The 22,355-nt window shown below is 38.2% G+C and overlaps 1 protein-coding gene across 13 annotated transcripts in view; it reads right to left on the bottom strand.

Moving 5' to 3' along the window:
* Positions 1 to 16,346, bottom strand: part of FAM214A (family with sequence similarity 214 member A) — an 85,431-nt gene extending 69,085 nt beyond the window's left edge. For 2 of the 13 annotated variants that reach the window (XM_027553975.1, XM_027553968.1), the window contains exons 1-2: positions 15,296 to 15,944; positions 14,800 to 14,916 (exon numbers count right to left, since the gene is read on the bottom strand). Coding sequence is in view for 10 of the 13 variants with exons in the window: in XM_027553968.1 (XP_027409769.1) it covers positions 14,800 to 14,815 (16 nt within the window). In the remaining 3 variants the exon portion in view is untranslated. The other 11 variants (XR_003513120.1, XR_003513118.1, XM_027553971.1 and 8 more) reach the window with 11 other exon arrangements.
* Between the last annotated feature and the right edge of the window lie 6,009 nt (positions 16,347 to 22,355).

Below are 22,355 nucleotides of genomic sequence, written 5' to 3'. Positions count from 1 at the left end.
TATCTAACAAATGCCAGCCCTGTGCCAAGGACCATAACAGGCGTGAGGGAAGAAGTCAGATGCTGTCCTGCCCTTGGAGAATAAGTACTCTAGTGAAGGAGACAGTCTAAAATGAGCAAGTAAAGGATGCCCAAACAGTGGTACATGCCCTGGTCTTCTTTTGTTTCTTAGCGCATGCCAGGCTCTTTCTAAATTCAGGACCTTTGAACATACCACTTCTTTGGCCTGCAATGTTCTCCTCACTCATTACACAGCAGGCTCCTTCTTATCTTCGCCTCACTTTCTCAGAGAGGCCTTAGCTAATCATCCCAAGCAAGGGGGTCTTCTCCCTGCCCTAAGTTGTCACCTTCTTAACCTTTGTGTATTTCCTTCAGAGCACTTACAACATGTACTTTTCTTACTTGTTCAAGAAATGTTAATATACTAACAATAATACATCACATTTATTGAATATTTCTTCAGAGTCAAACACTATTCCAAGCACTTTACATGTATTACCTCATTTAACCACTATGCCAGTCCTTTATTTAGGTACTATTACTAGCCTTATTTTTCACATGACAAAACTAAAAATGGACTTCTTCCTCTATAATTCTTAGTAATAAGCTTCACATTATTTCTTAACTTTTAAAATTTAGACATTATCTCTAATTTCTTTATATTCCTTTCTCTTTTTAGCATCCCAGTTTCAAGGATTAAATATTTATTTCACATTGAGTCTATTTATTACCATTTGACTTTCTTTTAAAAGTATGTACACACTACTTGGAGAAGAATGTTAAAATATAATCACCTAGCCTTTGTTTCTTCCACGTTCCTTGAGGAAGGCTGAATGATCATGATGATCATGATCATGGGGCCAGAATCTAGGGGCAATTGTGCTCTTGTCAGAGGTAATAATATAGTATAGAAAAATTCTCAACTGGTTAGTAGGTAATTTGTTTTACTTTTATAGTTAGATAGGTTACTTTTTTTCCTTTGGGCCTTATGCTTTATCAGCTGTAAAAAAAATGAAAGAGACTCACACTAAGGACCTTTTCAATTCTGATTTCTGGCAACAGCTTAACTTTGAGAGTAATCTCAGAATCATAAAACCATTTTCATGTCCTGAGCTCTTTAGAATGGAATTTAATTTGCACCATGATGTAACCTGATGACTTTTTTTCCCTCCATTGTTAGTCATTCAGAGTCCCCTAGCAGATACCTGAACTCTGCAACATAAACTACAAGAAAAAGCACAGGAGGGTTGTTATATGCTGGACTACAGAAATATGTCTCCAGGACCAGCAGTCAATCAACAAAATAATTACCAAGATTTGAGTGCAGATTCCTCAAAGGCATAGATATGTTCCTTATTCCAACTTCTAAAGAGTGAGTATACTAACTTAAGAACACACATGCCCAGAGAAACAATTTTTAAGAAAGGAGTTATGAATGACAGAATCTAAGATTTCCTGCTGTGTTCTTTCTGCCACAATACACCGTTGAACAAACCCCTTGTATGGCCAAAATTTTTTTCTTAAAGCTTTGGTGTGAAATGTTTATTGGGTTGGATAGGGGAGAAGATATATGTTCATTCTCTCCTTAACAAAGATAGAAAAGCTTATCAGTATTGAGGGGACCTCCTCACTCTTATAGCTCACATGAGGTTGGAAAGTATAAGGGCTTCTAATCCTCCAGAATTCATTAAGCTTCTACCATGAGAGAAGTAATCTCAAACTTCATCTTGTTTCCTCTTATTTGTTCTGCTGCTGCTAAGTCACTTCAGTCGTGTCCGACTCTGTGTGACCCCATTGATGGCAGCCCACCAGGCTCCCCCATCCCTGGGATTCTCCAGGCAAGAACACTGGAGTGGGTTGCCATTTCCTTCTCCAATGCGTGAAAGTGAAAAGTGAAATTGAAGTCACTCAGTCGTGTCCGACTCTTAGTAACCTCATGGACTGCAGCCCACCAGGCTCCTCCGTCCATGGGATTTTCCAGACAAGAGTACTGGAGTGGGGTGCCATTGCTTTCTCCGCTTATTTGTTCTAACACACAGCTATTTTAAAATGAACCATGCAGTTTACTACTCTGAACAAAGTGTATCATAAAACAAGAGCCATGGTACAACCAGTATTGTATACCATATTAATATTCCCAAGAATTTTCATAAAAGGCAGTAATTATTAATCCCTCATATATTACAAAGAATGGTGGTGAAGGGAAAACATACAAAGGAGAAAACAATCAGTCAACAGTTGAGATGAGTGTTAGGTAATTTTTATCATACCAGGTTATAATATAATTTTGAGAGCTAAAAAACTGATTTTTTAAGACTGTCAGATATTCAGTATCTGTACTGGTTTACAATGAAATAATAGAAATGTACTGAAATTATTCTCCCAAGAAGTTCTTTTTAATCATAGAAAGCTAATAAATGGTGCCCTGCTATCAAATGAATGAAGCTGAAAGTCCTTGACATTCAAAACCCTAATCTCACCCATTCCTAAGTAACCCCTCCAATTCACATCAGTCGACCTGCTATCCCTGGATCATTTTTATTGCTCCTTGTGTCTTTCAGTCTTCCCCTTTTTAGTCTCTGTAAATTTCCATCTATCCAAATCATACTGTGTTTTAAGGCTCAATACAGCTGCTATCTCTTCCAAAAGACAGGCTTTGCCCCGAAATTAATCACCCTCTATGAACTCTGATAGTAGACATTACTTTAACTATTTACTGTATACAAGCATCTTATACTATGCTTGTTTATAGTTATCTCATTTGATCCACCCAATAACTTTGAGAAGTGGGAATAAATTTAGAAACAAAATTGGACACTGTAGAATTAATTCTTACAGTTATGAAACAAACAAATCATAGAAAAATAATACAAAAATTTTTCCAGTAATAAGTTTTATGCTACACCACAAACATATTAAAATGCATGCAGATATTCATTCAGTGATAAATATTTACTGACTAGCTACAAAATGCCAGACATCAATCCATGCACTGACAAACACAGCAGTGGTTAAACACCACTAAGTCCCTGCCTTCGTGAAGTTTATATTCCTATTGAGAGAAAAACAAAAAAAGCAAATAAACAAACATAAAACATCAAGTCAAGTAGTGACAAGTACAATGAAGAGTAATTCAGAGTCAAGAGACAAGAAAAGACCTGTACTCTTTTGATAAGATGGTCTAGGAAGTGACAACTTCCTCACTTTGAAGAAGTGACAACTGCGTAGAAAGTCAAATGATGTAAAAGACAATCTTGAGACTTACAGTCCAAAAGGAAACAGCAAATGCCAAGTCCCCATGATGTCAATGTGTTTGTAGTGACTGAATAACAGTAAAATCGATGTGCCTAGGGTACAGGGAACCTTAGAGTACCAAGAAATGAAGTCAGAGAGGTAGCATGAGGCTTCAGGATTAAAAGTGGAATTCTTTCCAATGCAAAAATAATTTAAAATATAATTCTTTTTCAACTGGGAAGTCCTGGAATTTTACCAATACTCATTTTCCTCTTAAATCCACTTAGTCCAAGTAATTTTTTTTCCAAAAAAGTTAAACAAAATAAGGAAATACCCTAAAATCCTAATTAACTGTCCTATTTACATGACCTATTTTTTTTCCCCAAAAGCCAGTACTTTTACTTACTTGTACATTTATATATTCTTATGGTATTCTCCAAAAGCTTTCTAAATGTCCAACACCAGGGTCTAACTCCTTTTTTGTAACAGAAAGCAACTTCCTTCCTTAAAAGGCAGTATTACTATAGACAATACTGGGACTACTAGAGAAATATGAACATAAACAGTAAATTAGATATTAGCATTGTGCTAATAGATTTCCTGGATATGGTAACTGTATTACAGGTACATAGGAGAATTTTTTTTTTATGTTTTAATTGGAGGAAAACTGCTTTACAATGTTGTGTTGGTTTCTGACATACAACTGGAATCAGCCATAATTATACATTATATATATATACATAATTATCCCCTCCCAAGAATGCTTATTTTTAGGAGATACACACAGTAGTATGATGATAAATGTTTAACAACTGGTTCTGCAAAGGGAAAAAAAAAGTCCTGGTCTGTAGCAGTGCCAATTTCCATGGTGTAAATACTGGTACCTTTGCTGATAGCAAGCAACCAACTCGACTGAGTAGAGAAGAAATGTATACAATCAGCTGTCACATGCTGCTACTAGCCAGTTTCATACTGAAGTACACAGGGTTGAAGTGTCATGATGTCCACCACTTACTCTGAATTTATAAAAACAAAAAAATAAAAAAGCCCTATGTCTGTCTGTCTACCTACCTATCTACTGACCTAGCAGTCAAGAGAGGTAAAACAAAAGTGCTAAGATGTTCATAACCTATGAAAATTAGGATTCTAACTTTTTTTGTGGGTGTGAATACAGCATGCAATGTATGGAAGTTCAAAGAAATCCTATGGCTAATTCTTTCATATATCAAAAAATCTGTACATCAAAAAAATTTTTGCATGTCAAAATTTTGTGACATATACCAAATATGATATAGAGCTTTAACCTCAAGCTATGTTTAAGGTCAAAATCTTGGCAATTCTTGACAGTCTAGTGGTTAGAACTTTACATTTTCACTGCCAAGGGCCAAGGTTTGATCCTTGGTCCAGAGATAAGATTCCAGAAGCTAGCGCAGCCCCTCAAAAAAACAGATCAAAATTGCCAATATTGAGTGCTGAAGTTACACATTCTCTTAATATTATGAATTTAAGTAGAAGTGACCCACTGGATCACTTCCTTTCACAAAACCATGATATTTCTTCACAAAAGAAAATGGCTAATTTGGTTTTTAAAATGTACAAGAATTCTCTAATGTCAGGATAAAGTTTTATAAATAGCCTGATTTCAGCTATTATTATAAAATTTTAATTCTATTCAGAATATATAAGCTTAATAAGTAGGAAAACAAAAAATGGAAACTTCATATTAATTTAAAATGTCAATTCCTAATTATAAACGAGTTGTACTCTCAAAGAGAATAAGTTTTAAAGTCCAAATAATGGTCATACTTTGAATAAATATTATTTACAAGTAATAGTACATAATAAATAATTACAAATAATAAGTTATGACTAGATTCCCAGGCTAGCCTACCAAAAGCTTCTTAACCTATAATATTAGGCCATTTCTTGCAGCATCAGGAACAAGTCTAGATTCTGACTCACAGAAACAAAAGGGCCATGCTCCAAACACTGAATCAATCCTAGCTAATGTTCTAAAATAAAGAAAAAAGCAATTTGGGGCACCATCTGGCCATTCTAATAACTTTCATCAACCTCCTTCTAGTGTCCACCCCCACCCCAATCTCTCTGCCTTAATGCTGCTCTAAATGCTCACAATGGTGTATGATCACCCAGAAATAGTTGGTGTGCTCCACTTACCTACTTTCCCTCTCCCCTTGCATGCACATTACAGATGTGTAGTTCCATACTGGTTTGGATTTCCTCTAGTTGTATATTCCAGAATGCAAGGTTCAGAGTGACAAACAATAAAGATCTGTTGGTCTCTTATGCCTTTTATGATTAGCTTTCACAACAAAGCCCTGAAACATTCATTTCCTCAGTGCAGCTGATTCAAGTTGCTTATCCTTGGAAATGAAACACTAATCAATCCCTGTCCCATGTCAGGCACATGCTAGTTGCTGAACCTTGGGTTCTCAGTTCACCTTTCCCACAACCGTTAAAGCTAATGGTATTTGAACAAAAAGAACTGAAGTTCTGACAGGTTATGTAATTTGCTCAAGGTCATTTGGCTGAAGTGCTAGATTTAGAATTTCTATCTAAGTTTGATCCTAAAGCCTTAGGGTCTTAACTCTATGCTGCTAAAAAGGACACATTTGAGCCAATTTTATAACAAAAGATAGCCATCATTTCAATATTCTTCAAAAATATATAATTAAATATACACTTATTAATCTAAGTGGTTCTCCTGTTGGTTTAATTTCAGTCAGGATAACAAGGGGAAACTTTAAAAACTGTAAAAAACCAGGTACTGCATAAATGGGTATTTTTAGACAGAATGACCTCCCCTAAGATACACCTGAGAGCACCTAGCTCTTTGCTCATGAGTACAGATCATCCTGTCTATACAGCAAACCAGTCAATATATATAGCATTTCACACCTTATAAAGTTCTTTGACACGTTATTATCTTACCTGAAGCTCAGAAGCAACACTTGGAGCCTAGTACATTTTACATATGGGAAAACAGGTTTGGAAATTGATCCCAAGTCACAGAACCTGTAAATGAGAGAACAGGCCCCAAATCTACACTCTAAATCCTAAGTCTTTATCCTACTTGTACTCATAAATCTGAAGTTATCCAATCAATTTAATCTCTCTCTCTTTCAAAGAAATAGCAACAGGAACAAATTCAGTATGGTGGTTGGAGAGCGGAGAGCTACCAACAAATGCTTCTGTGTGGATTATTTGTTAAGTAAATGTATATACATATATACATTTATATAAACTTAGAACTACCTATACCAAACAGCTTTTGCCTACACCTTAGTTATTTTACAGAATTTTATTTCAACTTAGTGAGATTTAATCAATTTTAAAATATCATCTTCTTTTAAGTTATTTGCAAATATATTTTAAATCTATTTTTTAAAATTAGGTACAATGTTGTGATAATAGCCTGTCAATAATGTAAGAAAATCCCTAAAATGAGAGAATTTCAGTTGGTGTCAGTAAAACAATCAATGATTTCTAGTCATCTGCTTCTACTCCTATTTGCTTCACAAATATTGAGATAAACTAGTGATTCATTTTTTTTAAGCACCTCCTACACACCCACCATGTATAAGTCCATCAGCTAGGTGATGGAAATCCAGTTGTGAACAAGAGACAAGGTTCCTGTCCTCATGGAACTTAAAATCTAGTCGTGGAGACAGACAATAAACAAAGAAAAAAAATCACATAATATGGTAAATGCTACGAAAGAGACTGTGGAGACACAGAACAAGGACCCTAATTTAATAAATAATAATAGCTGCTAACTTTAATTGAGCACTTTAGATAGTGTAGTCAGAGAATATCTCTCTGAAAAATGATATTTAAACCAAGATCAAAAGAATGACAAGGAGCTCCCCACGTGATGACTGGGGAGGTTTTTCAGGCAGAAGAAATAATGGACACAAGGCTGTGAATGGTCACTGAACACCTAAAAGGTGGCCAGTGGGGCTGGGCAAGTTGAACAAACATAAGACATTCAAAAAGCCTTATTATAATTTTACTGAATGAGTTTCTTTTATATGAAAAGGAATATATGTGAAATCTCAATTCAGGTTATTGCTGGGTCTGTTTTTGGCATTACACATGGATTAATGGCTAATATTTTGAGTAGCTACTGGCAATTTTTAGCCAGTTGATTCTGTTTCGATTTAATAAGGAAGTCTAACATAATCAACGTCAGATTTTTTCAACCATTTGAGGAAAGACAGAATTAACTATTGACAAATTGACTTTGGTTTACCTACTGAGAAAGAAATACTGTTTCCTGGTACTGCGATTGTGCTTTCTCATTTAAAAAAAGTCAGTATTCAGTTGGAATTTCTAAGTTAAACATTCCCTCCATTTTTAAAACCCTCAGCCTTAATTGAGTGGAAAATACTACTGTAATTAGATGCAAAGTTGAGAAGGACAAAAGAATAAATGAATGTAAGTATTCCTTATTTAACAACTAATTTTTTTCCTATACTTGTTCACAGTGCAGAAAGTTCAGGCCCCACAGGTTTCTTCACTTTTTGAAAAGGAAATCAGCTTTTGAGTTACTCTCCCTGTGTACACATTAGCTTCTCAATTCTGCTTCCAATTATCTTTTCTTCTCATCCTTCAAAGAAATGACAGTGTTCTATCCACTGAATCATATCTTTCTTACAGGATGACAGGCAAAAACATAAGGAACCTCTATGTTAATCCCTTTAGAATTGAGTCTCAGAAGTTGTATCAATCCAGCACTTATCTGACAGATACTGATGTGTCAAGACCCATCAGTGGATGAAAGGCCAACAGTAGTCATTTTCGGACTTGAGATCACAGTGAGTATATAAAACACATACAGCTGAATTAGCCCCTTTCTTTTGTCCTCCCCAGCCTTCCCTAAATAACTGACTTAATTAGAATATGTCCAATTATAGGAAAAGCAGTTCACACATGAATATTTACTATGTCCCAGCCATAGTTCTAAGCACATTATATACACTAACTTATTTACTCAAATAACTCTAAAGGCAAGGTACTATTACTTCTTCCATTGCAAAGATGAAAAAGGTAAGGCACAAATAAGATATATAGTTTTCTAAGATCGTAATAATTAGCAAATCTCTTTTTTATTTCCCTTGGGCCTGTTTTTAAACAAATTTGGCCCCCATATCTTATAACATTTTAATACAACATATTCCTACCAGAGGGTTTACAGCATGTACCCAAGCCTGCCTTTTCATACTGTTCATGGGGTTCTGAAGGCAAGAATGCTGAAGTGGTTTGCCATTTCCTTCTCCAGTGGACCATGTTTTGTCAATACCAATAACCTCAGATAGGCAGATGACAGTACTCTAATGGCAGAAACCAAAGAGGAACTAAAGAGCCTCTTGATGAAGGTGAAAGAGGAGAGTGAAAAAGCTGGTTTAAAACTCAACATTCAAAAAATGAAGATCATGGCATCTGTTCCCATCACTTCATGGCAAATAGATGGGGAAGAAGATGGAAACAGAGACAGACTTTATTTTCTTGGGCTCCAAAATCACTGGAGACAGTGACTGCAGCCATGAAATTAAAAGATGCTTGCTCCTTGGAAGAAAAGTTATGACCAATCTAGACAGCATATTAAAAAGCAGAGACATGACTTTGCCAACAAAGGTCCATCTAGTCAAAGCTATGGTTTTCCTGGTAGTCATGTATAGATGTGAGAGTTGGACCATAAAGGAGGCTGAGTGCTGAAGAATTGATGTTTTCGACTGTGGTGCTTGGAGAAGACTCTTGAGAGTCCCCTGGACTGCAAGGAGATCAAACCAATCAATCCTAAAGGAAATCAACCCTGAATATTCATTGTAAGGACTGATGCTGAAGCTGAAGCTCCAATACTTTGGCGACTTGATGCGAAGAGCTGTCTCTGGAAAAGACCCTGATGCTTGAAAAGATTGAAGGCAGGAAAAGAGGATGACAGAGGATAAGATGTTGGATGGTATCACAGATTCAATGGACCTGAGTTTGAGCAAACTCAGGGATATAGTGAAGGACAGGGAAGCCTGGCATGCTGCTGTTTATGGGGTCGGAGAGTCGGACACAACTGAATGACTGAACAACAACCCAAGCTTACTTTGAATCTGGGCTAGTTCTCTTCTTAGCTGTGTAACCTTGGATAAGTTACTGTGACTATTTCATTTATGAAATAAAGATGAACAACAGCACCTAGTTTCTTGAACAACTGTGATGTTTAAATGAGTTATATAAACTACTTGGATCAGTGCCTGGCACACAGTATGTAGAAGAGTTAGCTGTTACTAGTAATAGTACCACCACTACCTCCACTGAGGGAATTTAGCAAAAGGCTGTTCTATTTAATGTAGTCAACACTTCTTATCCTCTGTCATTTCTGTTACTTGATTTACATTGGCTAACAATGAACTATTAGCAAGTTAGAAACTCATCTACCTCCCATGCTATTTTTTTCTAGTCCTTACCATTTCTTTCCCCATTTCAGTTGCCCAGGAAGAAATGTTTGAGATTAAAATGATTTGCATATACTCTAGGTAAGTTCATAAGCCACTGCAATACTAACGCTAAACCCTAAATTTGTAATATAATCAAAAAGGGGGTGTCTCAGTCCATTTAGTCTGCAATAACAAAATACCATAACTAGGTAACTTATAAACAGCAGAAATTTATTTCTCACAGTTATGGAGGCTGGAACATCCAAGATCAAGGCACTAGCAGATATGGGTACCTGGTGAGGATCAGCTTTCTCACTAGGTATTTGTCTTTTCATTATAACCTAAAATGGTGGAAGTGGTGAGGGTACTTTCCTGGGTCTCTTTTATGAGGGCACTAACACCATTCAAGAAGTCTTCACCCTCATGACCTAATCATCTACCAAAGGCCCCTACCTCTTAGTACCATCATCCTGGAGCTAAGGATTTCAATCTGTGGATTTTATGGGCACACAAATATTCAATTTACAGCAGAGGGGGAAAAAAATTAAGCTTTCCTCTCAGTTTAAACCTCAAAAAAAAAAAATCAATTGCTTGGTATTTTATTTGTGCAACAGGTTTTGCATTAATAGTTTTCACTTAATACTCATAAATGAATGACTCATGAATTGAAACACAGTATGTTTAAATTATTAAAGTTTTAATGATTACCTAGATATTATAGGCCTTAACCTTTCATAACAGTTGATAAGTTCAGACAACTTTCTTGGAAATATCTGATGAAGAAACTCTAACCAAAGCAAGTGTGCATGCATACTAAGTCGCTTCAGTCATGTCCAACTCTTTGTGACCCTATGGACTGTAGCCTGCCAGGCTCCCCCTGTCCAGGGGGATTCTCCAGGCAAGAATACTGGAGTGGGTTGCCATTCCCTCCTCCAGGGGATCTTCCCCACCCAGGGATCAAACCCGCATCTCTGGTAGCTCCTGCCTTGCAAATGGATTGTTTATCACTGAGCCACCAGAAAAGACCAACAAAGCATAAAGCACAGCAAAATTGACATTTATCTTTTAAATTAAAAAGATTTTGATTCTACTTAAACTGTTATACAATACCATGAATTTAGGAATTCTGAAACCTTTGGGGCTTTGAAATCAAAACATAAGCTTATATTATTTTGAAATACATTTTTATAGGAAAAAACATACCATGCATTCAAAATATACAAAATTATAAATACCACATATTTATAACATAAATATTAAATGTTAAAAATGTAAAGTGCTTTAATTACATCTGTGCAAAAACCATACTTTAGACATCTCTTGAAACACTGAACATTCAATATCTAACTAGGATCGGATCCAAACTTAACATCCTTGAGTACAAGGTGAAATAACATCATTTAACCTCTCCAACTGCCCAGCTCTAGTCAGAATTTAACACCATTTAAACAGGTATTCCTAGGAAGCTTGGTCCGCCCATGCCACCCTCTACACATAGAAATTAACATATTTATACTTGTAGTAACAAAAGACAGAGAAATAAATTCCACATATATCAAGCATTCTTTTGTAGCTTTTATATATTCTCAGATACCTATACATTAAAAGCCTATTAAATCTGCTAGAGCCTTAGCAGGTTTCAGGCTATGAATGTGAAACAAAACAAGGTACTACTAGGCTATTGCACATTTGACTAGTTCTTTACCTTTTTTGAACATATTTTATAACTGAACATATAAGCATCTGTAATATCTTAACATAATTATCATGTATTTAAAAACTACTATGTGCCAACCAGTGTCATATTTCTTTCTAGCAAAAGGAACCTGAACTCTCAGAAATTAAGTAATTAAATGAAGATTACAGAGCTAGGAAGTAATGGAACAAGGATACAAATAGAAAAAGTCTGATTCCAAAACCTGTGCCAATGATAACATCAAAGACTCATCTCTGGCAGCATTGTGCAAGTAATGTTATATAACTGCTTAAAAATCTTAAAAAAAGAAAAAAGAGAAAAAAAGATTTACCTCAGACTGTAATAAAATTCTATTGACTACTGTAAAACATTGCCATTGTACAGTAACATCTTAGTTATCTGAAAGTACAGTAGAAATTCTCTTATTTTCACTTAATCAACTAGCCATATTGTCCAGTGCTTTCCATTTCCTCCATAAAGTAAACTGACAGATACTAGCAGCTAGTAAAGTACTTCCAGTTTCCTGTGCACTTCTACTTCTGCTAGTTGAGTTGTGTGCTTAACTAATGGCTAATATTTGGAGTTTAGTCCCAAACTTGCTTATGCCACTCAATAGTAATGAACTTATTTGAGTGCAAACAAAAGGTTATTTCTGTGAAAACCGTGTTGACTGCTTTGGAAATAGAATATTTTGATGAACATAATTTTGATGAATATATATTCCTTCTTCCCCCAAAGCACACTCCTGTTGACTACACAAATATCTTTATAATTCTTGGTATACATAGATATCTATAAAATTGTACTAAACATTAAAAAAGAATTTTACATTTTTTAAATGTAAAATATTCCACCCTTTGATTTGTTTACAAAGTCTTATTCCACTTTAAAGAAATCAAAAGTAGAAATCTTTAGGTTTACATTTTTGGTGTGGTTTACATAAGAAAGATCACATCTAACTGATTAAACAGGCTCCATTCTCTGCCACTCCCATTTCTAAAGAAGGGCCTTCTAGCCTACATCAAAAGACAGGCAAAATAATTAAGGCATTATTTTTTTCTGATTCCTCACTTTAACTTTTTAGATTATCCAACCGACTACCACATGCAACTGTGTAGGATAAGAGACTCTTTTTGTACTTATTTAGAAACCGACGCACATTTGTATCCCACTCAGCAAATATCTCAGACTTTCGACACTAGAATTCATATACATTCTCAGTTTCTGAATGAATATCTGAAGATTCCCCTATTTACTCTCATTTTTTAGAGAACTCAGTGCTAAGTATGGTTATCTAGTTTTTTAACCACAGATATTAAATGCAAGAATAAGCATATTGACAACAAAGACAATTGACAGCATGGGAATTCAAAAATCAGATATTAAAGTAAACAGGCTGAAGGGGTTTAAATTAGAGGCAAAAAAAAAAAATCTTTGTCCACATATTATGAGTACAACAGAAAATATTTTGGCATTTAAAGAGTGAAGTTTCAGTCATCCAGAAAACAAACTCATACAGACTAGTTTCTTAGACACCAATGTAGAAAAAGTGAAGTATTACTGTTGTCTAGCTCTCCCATAACTGTCCCTTGCCAACTACAGATCAAGAAATCAATTCAATGGGTTATGCAAGCAATTTTTAAAAACTGAAATAGAAGAGAAAAATACAAAACCACAATGCACGTAGTAAGTATGTTTTCTGAAAAGTTTATTTCAGTATTTCTGTACTATTTGCAAAGTCAAAGATATTACTTACTCTAGATCATGGTCAAAAGAAAGCCATGGGCCTAAAGACTCATAAAATATAGTCTCAGTACCAAACTTTCGATTCCCTCATTTTTGCATCATAATGTTAAAGAAAGACACAATTTTAATGAGAAAAAAAGTCACTTCTTTAGGAATCTTGATGCATAAATGTATTTACTTTTTCTAGTAATCTACATTAATAGATAACATTTTATCATGCTTAGTACTAGTTTTGGCTAAAATAGAGATTTTGTGTACGTATTTAAAGTAACTTTGAAACAATGACTTTGATTTTATTTGTTTATTCTGAGATGCAATTACTGACCTTGGTGCCAGCTTTCCAAAGTCACTAATGTAATCTAAAAGTCTAAACTTGGCAATCTACATAAGCAACCTGATTAGTAGCAATATAGTTGCTAATACTTAAAACATACAAAGCTGATTTTAAGAATCAACCAAACACTGAAACACTTAAAAACTAATTTAAACCTCTAAATTAAGTATGGCTTTCTCCACTTCTTTCTAGTGCATTTTAAGAAAATATCACCAAAGACATATTTGCGTAGAAAAGAGAATTTGACTTTCTAATCCACTTTGAAAATAATATGTGGAAAAAATAACCAGTTTAACACGTATCTTTTCAAATAATTTTATTTTTAAAAATTATTATGTGTTTTTTTTTTTCCTGTCTTATTTATTTACTTATTTACTGCCACACTGTGCTGCCTGTGGGATCTTAGTTCCCTATTAAGGATCAAACCTGTGCCTCCTACAGTGCAAGCACATAATCCGACCCACTGGATCACCAGGGAATTTCCTATATCTTTTTTTTTAAATGAGCATCTAATTCATAAGGATAAATTAACATTTCCAATCCAAAAGTCTCACATTTGGAAGGGACTCTGTCATCTAGTCCAACTCCTTACCAATTACATTAATCCTCTTCTTATAATATTCCTTAGAACCAAATTCCCATATTACTGAAACTCCTAACTACCACTGTATTAAAGTCTTCTAAAGTTGGTCCTTGCTATGAATCTAAAGCAGACTGATAAATGGGTTTTTCAATTCCTTTGAAGTGCTTGAAAAACACAGTGTATACATTATTCCCAGAAGTCCTGAAAATACAGGTTTAGAAAGAAAATGGCACATTTACAGTACTTATTATAGGGATTTCAGTAGCCCTGTCCATATACTGATATACTGCAAAGTACTCCAGGGATTTGTTCAAACTTTGAGAGTTTGCTTAAAGCATAAAAATCAGCAATGACAAATAATATCTGTTAACTCAAACAATCTTAAATTTTCTGTTTATCAAGTTCAAATTCTCAAACTGAGGAAACTTGTAAACTTTTTTAAAACTGAAGTTAGACTGACTTTACCTAAAAATGTGTAACTCTCAAATGGTATCAAATTTTGTGACTCCAGATAAAAATGCTATTATTGAAAATTTCACTTTTAGTATCTCTTGAAACTAACATTCTGAAGACACTTTTGAAGAATGTCTTCTCCCATCTAGTTCCGAACTCTTCCCCGTGCCCTTCTCTACCTTACCAGCTGGAAATCTGTAACAGAAATAATCATATGTAATTCAGTTGATCCTGCCGCAGAATTAGGTTAACCTTTCTAAAATGGGGCACAAGAAAAAAGAAATCCTACTTAAATTATGTACCTCGGTCTGGCTTCATTTTCACGTCGATATCCACCCAAGGTGCTGTGAAATACACGTGTGGGTTCTCTTCAACAGGCTCGCCGCTGATTTTGCAGCTACTGTTTCGTTTTCAAAAGGCTAAAAGAGGTCAAAATAAAATTAATCTGGTCCTGCCCTAACACTCGATCTTGCAAGAAAACTACTGCTAACAGGCCTCTTCTGGCACTAAGAGCGGTGACAGCACCATCCGCAGGTCTGAAAAAAGCAAAACTCTACACCGCCTCCCCCATCGACTCCGGACCAAGCACCCTTCTTCCCCGCCCCTGTGCTCTCCAGGCCAAAGTGTCCTTCTTTGACACGTCTCCAAACCAAAAGGAAGATCTATTTATAACTTGAATGTACAGGCGGGGGAGGGGAGGGGGGGAAATCAAGCAACTCAAGCTAACTAACCCCTTTGTAAAAAACGCCTCTGGGAATAGTGGCACCTCCGCAGTGACTGGTATAGATATGCTCGGACCTGATGACTTGGGCGCAGGAAACTCTTCAAGACCCCAAACGCCTCGCCGACGCTCTGCCCGCCCCGCAAGGCCTCACCTGTGTAATTACCCTCTGGCTAGTCTTCCTGCCTCAACCGCGGCCAAGTTTACACAATGAGAGGGTCAGAAAGAAACGCGAGACATCTCCTCGCGCCCAGCCCCCAGTCCCAAAAGAACTGTACTGTGCTGCCCCGGGTCGCCCCTGCAACACCCCTGGCCCTGAGAGGCCGGGCCTGAGGGTCGTCCCGGGAAGGTGTTTACAGCCGGGCGATCGCCCCTGCTCGGTGCAGCCTGCCGGTGAGGGCCCCTTCCGTCCCGCCGCGGCCCCGGATTTCCTTCAGTCCCGCCGTCCGCAGCGCCGCGCCGGCCCCTCTCTCAGCCGGAGAGTTGTTTTCATGGCTCCCTCGGCCGACCTCTGCTGACTAACTCTCTCTCTCGCCTCCCGTCCCAATACCTCCTCCTCCTGGCACTTCTCTCTCCGCCGTTCGCCCAGCGGCTCACATCACACTCCCACCTCAGACGTGAGGCTCCGAGAGGCGCAGGGCCGGCAAAAGCGGAGTGTGGCGCGCAGCGGCCCCCGAGGCTGCGCTAGAGGACCATGGGGGCCCGAGACGACAAGCCCGACGCGGCTCCCCGGCGCCCCTGTGGCCATCCACCCCCGCCTTGGCCGCCGCCTCGCTCCGCTCCCGACGCTCAGCCCCTCGTTCTGCCTGACTCGCACCCGAGCCCCGCGGCCCTCGGGCTTTGGCCGCCTGTCGACCTGGCCAGCCCGCTCGCCCCGCGCCTCTGCCAGCTCCTCGCCCGCCCGCTGTCTCTAGCTCTGGCGCCCCAGCTCCCCGGCCCCCTCGCTCGCCCAGTTCTTTCTCTGCTGTTTGCCCTGTCAAAACACTGCCCGGGTCACGTGTCCCAACAACAGCCAACCCACCGCTCGTCACTTCCTCCCCGGCGGCCTCAGCAGCTGGCTCCCGGTTGTTATGACAACGCCCGGCGCGCCCAGGGGCGCTAGCCTGGGGGCCTGGGTTTCCTTGCAGGTGCGGCGGGTTGCGAGGGGCTGGCGGAGCCCCGAAGGCCCGCGAGGCGCCAGGCGCATCGGCTGCGCTCGCCTCCTGTCTGCCCCTCGAGCTGGCTGAAGCGCGTCTGGGACCAGGAACCAGAGCTGCGCTATTAGAGCACAGAGTAACCGAGGAGATGTCATCCGAGGGCCTGCCCGAGACGTGGAGGATAATTATAGTCTCCTCCTCCACCTCCTCCACACGGGATACTGGCGCAGAGTTGTGACCCATCCCCGAGTGGCTTGCAGTGCACAGTGGAAGCTGGATCTAATTGTGGCCGGGACAAGAGCGTGGGCCTCCATACGCTTCAGGGACTGGGGAGTTTAAGAACAGCCCTCCTCACCCTAAATTTTTTTTTTTCACATCACTAGGGATTTTAGTAGGATTCAGAACCCAAGCTCCCGAGGCACTTGCTGTGCTAAAAATAATTTTTATAATCTCTGAAACACTGACTCATGGCAAGAGGACACTTTTGACACCGTGTTATTGTTGGGGAGCTGTAATTTTGTTGTTGTGCTATAACAATGTGACATGATGACATTTCATGTTGCGATGTTGTGTCATCATTTCAACACAAACAGATGACAAGGATCTGCTGTAATTAAAAAAAGCAACCCTAGCAAGGACTGAAGCTATTAGTTACTCAGTTTATAGACAAAGTACATATGGGGTTGTGAGCTTAAAATAGAGACAAAGTACAAAATTTACAGTCCTCTTGGTTTCAGTATAAAAACTCTTTTTTTAAAAAAGAAACAATTTTGCATACAAGAATCACAATGGGATGAGAAGGAAATAGCAATCCACTCCAGTATTCTTGCCTGGGAAATCCCATGAACAGAGGAGCCTGGCGGGCTACAGTCCATGGGGTAGCAAAAGAGCCGGACACGACTTAGCGACTACACCACCACCACCATCATGTATTTTGGGGGTAAGTGTCTAGCGCCACAGTTCCATCTGATGTGGTTCCCACTTTGAAGATGTTTCCAACAGCTTTTTGTTTTGTGCACTTCTGTCCTCTAAAATTAAGTGGAATTAATATTGAAGGTGTAAACGTTGTAAGTATTCAATAAACCACTGTGTGTGTGTGTTTTTTTTTACAAACCCCTATCTTTTAATAGTTGATAACTCAAGAGAGTTTTGAAAACGAAACTGTTGTATTTGTTTTCATTATATTTAAAATATTCAGAAGTAAACTAAATTATCATTAAAAAAAAAAGAATCACAACAAGAAAGTACTAGGATGGGTCTAAAGGTGATTTCCATTAGTCTTTGTATTCTTCTGAGGTTTCCGAAGTTTTACAGTGAGGATTGTTTACTTCTACCTCAGAAGTTTTTGTAAATTACAATTGGGATTACATTTTTTTTGCCTCAAATCAATCAAATGCATATATTTTTATTATGAAAAAATAATATTTTCTGGATGTTTTCATATGTACAGTAGAATTATGTATGCAACTGCATTTAAAAACCCTAACTCTAAGATTGTAACTAGTCAAAACTGGACAGAGCATTCAAGAGGGTAATATGCATGTTCTAGCATCTTGAAGATGAAACTTCTGACAAATGCCAACAGTTTGTTAATCAATGTAATAGCTACAAATGTTAACTCCCAGTGGATTTGACTTAGATATTATTGAATACCATATTATGTAGTTTCTTGTGTGAACTGAAGTTTTATTTGTTCTAACATCAATTCTCAGTTAACCTTGGTAATGGGAGACAGAAAGGACAGTTAAAGATAATCCAAAATCCTAAATTTAGCACAACAGCTGGGACTAGCTAACAGCTATTGTAAAGGCTTACTGGGTGAACAGGCAGCAAGATCTGTGATTCAGCTCCTCTTCCTCTGCCAAATTTGCAAGAGGTATAAAGGCTAGGAAAAAAAGGAGTGGAGGCTGAGAGTATTGGATAATCTGGAAAACAAAATAATTATCTTTTAAACGATTAAGTTTTACAGCACATGGATAAATGATAATGTCTGAGCATTTGTTAGACTTGAATCTTTTTACCTTGAAACTTTTGATTGAGAATCTTAAATTTGTTGAAAACTTGGAATTAATTATGGCACTGGAAAAAGTATTTTTAAAGAAATATATTTTTGACTCATTAATTTATTTTTCAAATTATTTTTTCATTCATTCAACTCTCCTTTATAGAACACTCACTATCTGCTAGGCATATGCTAGTCTCTGAGAACACTAAAGTCACCAAAAACAGGGTCATTACTCTCATGGAGCTTAACAGTATTGACTACTGCAGTTGCATGGTCTAGGTCAGGTCACATTCTACAGCCTCCCTTAACCTATAAAAGTGAGGTATTTGGACTCAGGCAGTAAATAATCTCTTTATAATTCCAAAATAATTCTATAATTGTTTAAAACATTTGCAGAATGGTTGGAAATAATGACCTACCTACCATGGCAACTCTTAAGTGTTGGTGATAAAGTGTGTTTGCACCTTGGAGCACCCAAGCAAAACAAACATCTCTGTTTCCTGCTTGGTGAGGGGTGAAGGTGGGTGAAGCAAGTCAAAACAGCTGGCAGGAACCTTCCCCCTTTTCTATCTGATTTACTCTCCATTTTTTCCCCCTTAGTGTTGCAAAAAAAAAAAAGTGAAGTCACTCAGTTGTGTCCAACTCTTTGCGACCCCAGGGACTGTAGGCGGCCAGGCTCCTCCATCCATGGGATTTTCCAGGCAAGAATACTGGAGTGGATTGCCATTTCTTTCTCCAAGGGATCTTCCCCACCCAGGGACTGAACCCAGGTCTCCTGCATTCCAGGAAGACTCTGAGGTGGCTCAGACAGTAAAGACCGGGGTTCGATCCCTGGGTCGGGAAGATCCCTTGGACAAAGAAATGGCAACCCACTCCAGTATTCTTGCCTGGAAAATTCCATGAATGGAGGAGCCTGGATGGCTACAGTCCATGGGGTCGCAAAGACTTGAGTAATTAACTTCAAAAAAGCTAGCTTATCTTCAGCAAGGAGGTAATCCCTTCAACTTTGATAGGTTTTGCTGAAATGGGCACAGTATAACAAAACTATGTATTTAATGGAGGTCTTTTACTGACTAAAGTGATGAGGATAACTGGTTTACTCACTTTATTAGTGCAAAGCTGTTACTGTTACCAAGGTCATGGAACCAGTCCAGGCTAACAGAATGAGCTCCACAAATGCAGGGACTGGTTACCTTTTTCTTCTTATATCTCTAACACCAAGTAAAGGACCTGGCCCAGAGCAGGACCTCAATACATGTTAACTTTTGTATTCACGATAAAGTTTTCTTGTACATGCCCACAAACTGTACTTGTAATACCAGTTGGCATTTTACTCCCTAGGGATAAAGCTAGAGAGCTGGGAAATCAGTGGGTGGCACAAACTTTATACATGAAGGATATGTTTTCATTGTACTTTTGGTGTTGTCTTATAATAGTAGGATCTTGTTGTGGGTTGAGTTGTGTCTTCCAAAATAATATGCTGATGTCCTATCCCTGATACCTGTGAATGTGACCTTAATTGGAATTAGGGTCTTTGCAGATGTAATCAAGTTAAGATGAAGTCATGCTGGAGTGAGGTGTGCCCTAAATCCAATTTTAAGTGTCTTTATAAAGTGAGAGTTATTTGAAGACAGGATACTCAAGGAAGATGGCCCTGTGGCCAGGCAACAGAGATTGAAATGATGTAGCTGCAAGCCAAAGAATGCAGAAGATCGCCACGAGCCACCAGAATCCAGTAAGAAGCAAGGAAGGATTCTTCTCCGAGACTTCAGAGGGAGCATGTGCCTGAAGGTATCTTGCTTTTGTCCTTTTCATCTTCAGAACTCTGAGAGAATAAATCTCTGCTGTGTTAAGTCATTCAATCTTGTTGTATTTATTTACTGTGGCCCAAGAAACTAATATAGAACTCCAGCGAAGAGTTTATTGTTTAGTTGCTAAGTCATGTCCGACCCTTTTGTGACCCAATGGACTGTAGCCTGCCAGGCTCCTCTGTCCCTGGGATTTCCCCAGGCAAGAATACTGGAGTGGGTTGCCATTTCCTTCTCCAGGGGATCTTCCCAACCCTGAGATTGAACCCACATCTCTTGCATTGACAGGTGGATTCTTTACCGCTAAGCCACCAGGGAAGCCCCCAGCAAAGAATCTTGCCATAATTTTTTCTTGGCCTGTAAGTTGCACTGCTGATATTGCAAGCTTTCTAAGGCTTTCAGGTTCCGAATGGTCACGGAATCATGGGGATCTTTAATTATGTAAAAATTAGAGTAAATAAGTTGAAAATGTGAAGAAAATCTCTTCAGTGTCACAAAAGAACAACTTTATGATCATGAATAAGTGATTGAGAATCATCACATGAAAATAGACTGTTTTAAATATGGTGATTGGTAGATCTGTTTCACCATATTGTAGAAATAAAGACTAGTATAATTAATTAAAATGTATAGATACATCTTCTAAGGTAAGTGAAAAAACATCAAACTGTGTACTTTTAGTTCTTGAAGCAACAAGAGGAAAGGCAAGCTATTTTTTCCATTTCTAAATTGTTTTCAATTGTTCACTCATATTTATTACAGTTCATTTCTTCCTAAGGGAGAAGGATCACAGAGTCATTGCTAAGGTATCCGTTCATGTAAACAGTTCTCCACCTTCTTTTAAATGAGTTGGCTGATTTGTCCTTTTTTGAGACTCCTGTTTGTCCACCTTCTTTAACCACAGGTATAAGGAAGTGAAAAATGACTCTTTCTGGTTCCTGCCTGCAGAAGTGACTGTACTTCTTAGAGATATGAAAGCCTCTAAACTTGAAGTCATGGAAACCTTTAATCTGAAGGTTTGCTGAGCTGCTAGAGGTCTCTGAGCCATCAAGACTTAAGATTTTTTCAAAAGTTAAAAATAATTGCACATTTTGTGACAGTAATTGTGCTCAGCACTTCACATATATTATAAATTTGATCCTGAGAGGGTGATATTATCATTTAGATTAGAAAACTGGGGCTCTGAGGTGAGTATGTTTCCCAAGGCTGTAGTTAATAGGTAGAAGAAGCCTGCTTCCTAAATGGGCTCATTTAATTTCCATTACAACTTTACAAAGTAGGTTAAATTATTCCAAAATTTTCAAATGGGGAAACTGAGACTCAGTAACATTGAGAATGGTTTCATATTTGGAATATAAATTGGTTTATGTAAACGTAAGCTCAATGCTGTAAGAGATAAGTTCTAAAGAGAATGGCTCTGGCTTGTTTTATGTAAATTCCAAAGAGCAAATAGTCACACTTAGTTAATAACAGCAGCTAATGTATTTTGAGCACTTAAGCAGTAGGCACTACACTGAATGCTTTATAGGTATTAGTTCATTAGTCCTCACAAAGTCCCTATGAAGTATTATTCAGTATCAGTCAGTTCAGTCGCTCAATCGTGTCTGACTCTTTGTGACCCCATGAACTGCAGCACGCCAGGCCTCCCTGTCCATCACCAACTCCCGGAGTCCACCCAAACCCATGTCCATCAAGTCAGTGATGCCATCCAACCATCTCATCCTCTGTCGTCCCCTTCTCCTCCTGCCCTCAATCTTTCCCAGCATCAAGGTCTTTGCAAATGAGTCAGTTCTTCACATCAGGTGGCCAAAGTATTGGAGTTTCAGCCTCAACATCAGTCCTTCCAATGAACACTCAGGACTGATCTCCTTTAGGATGGACTGCTTGGATCTCCTTGCAGTCCAAGGGACTTCAGAGTCTTCTCCAACACCACAGTTCAAAAGCATCAATTCTTTGGCACTCAGTTTTCCTTATAGTCCAACTCTCACATCCATACATGACTACTGGAAAAACCATAGCCTTGACTAGATGGACCTTTGTTGGCAAAGTAATGTCTCTGCTTTTGAATATGCTGTCTAGGTTGGTCATAACTTTCCTTCCAAGCAGCATGTGTCTTTTAATTTCATGGCTGCAATCACCATCTACAGTGATTTTGGAGCCCAGAAAAATAAAGTCTGACACTGTTTCC

Source organism: Bos indicus x Bos taurus, chromosome 10, assembly GCF_003369695.1.
Source record: "Bos indicus x Bos taurus breed Angus x Brahman F1 hybrid chromosome 10, Bos_hybrid_MaternalHap_v2.0, whole genome shotgun sequence".
Classification (NCBI taxonomy): Eukaryota; Metazoa; Chordata; class Mammalia; order Artiodactyla; family Bovidae; genus Bos; species Bos indicus x Bos taurus.
Note: the sequence above shows the minus strand (reverse complement) of the source record. Positions and strands in the feature narration are given on the sequence as shown.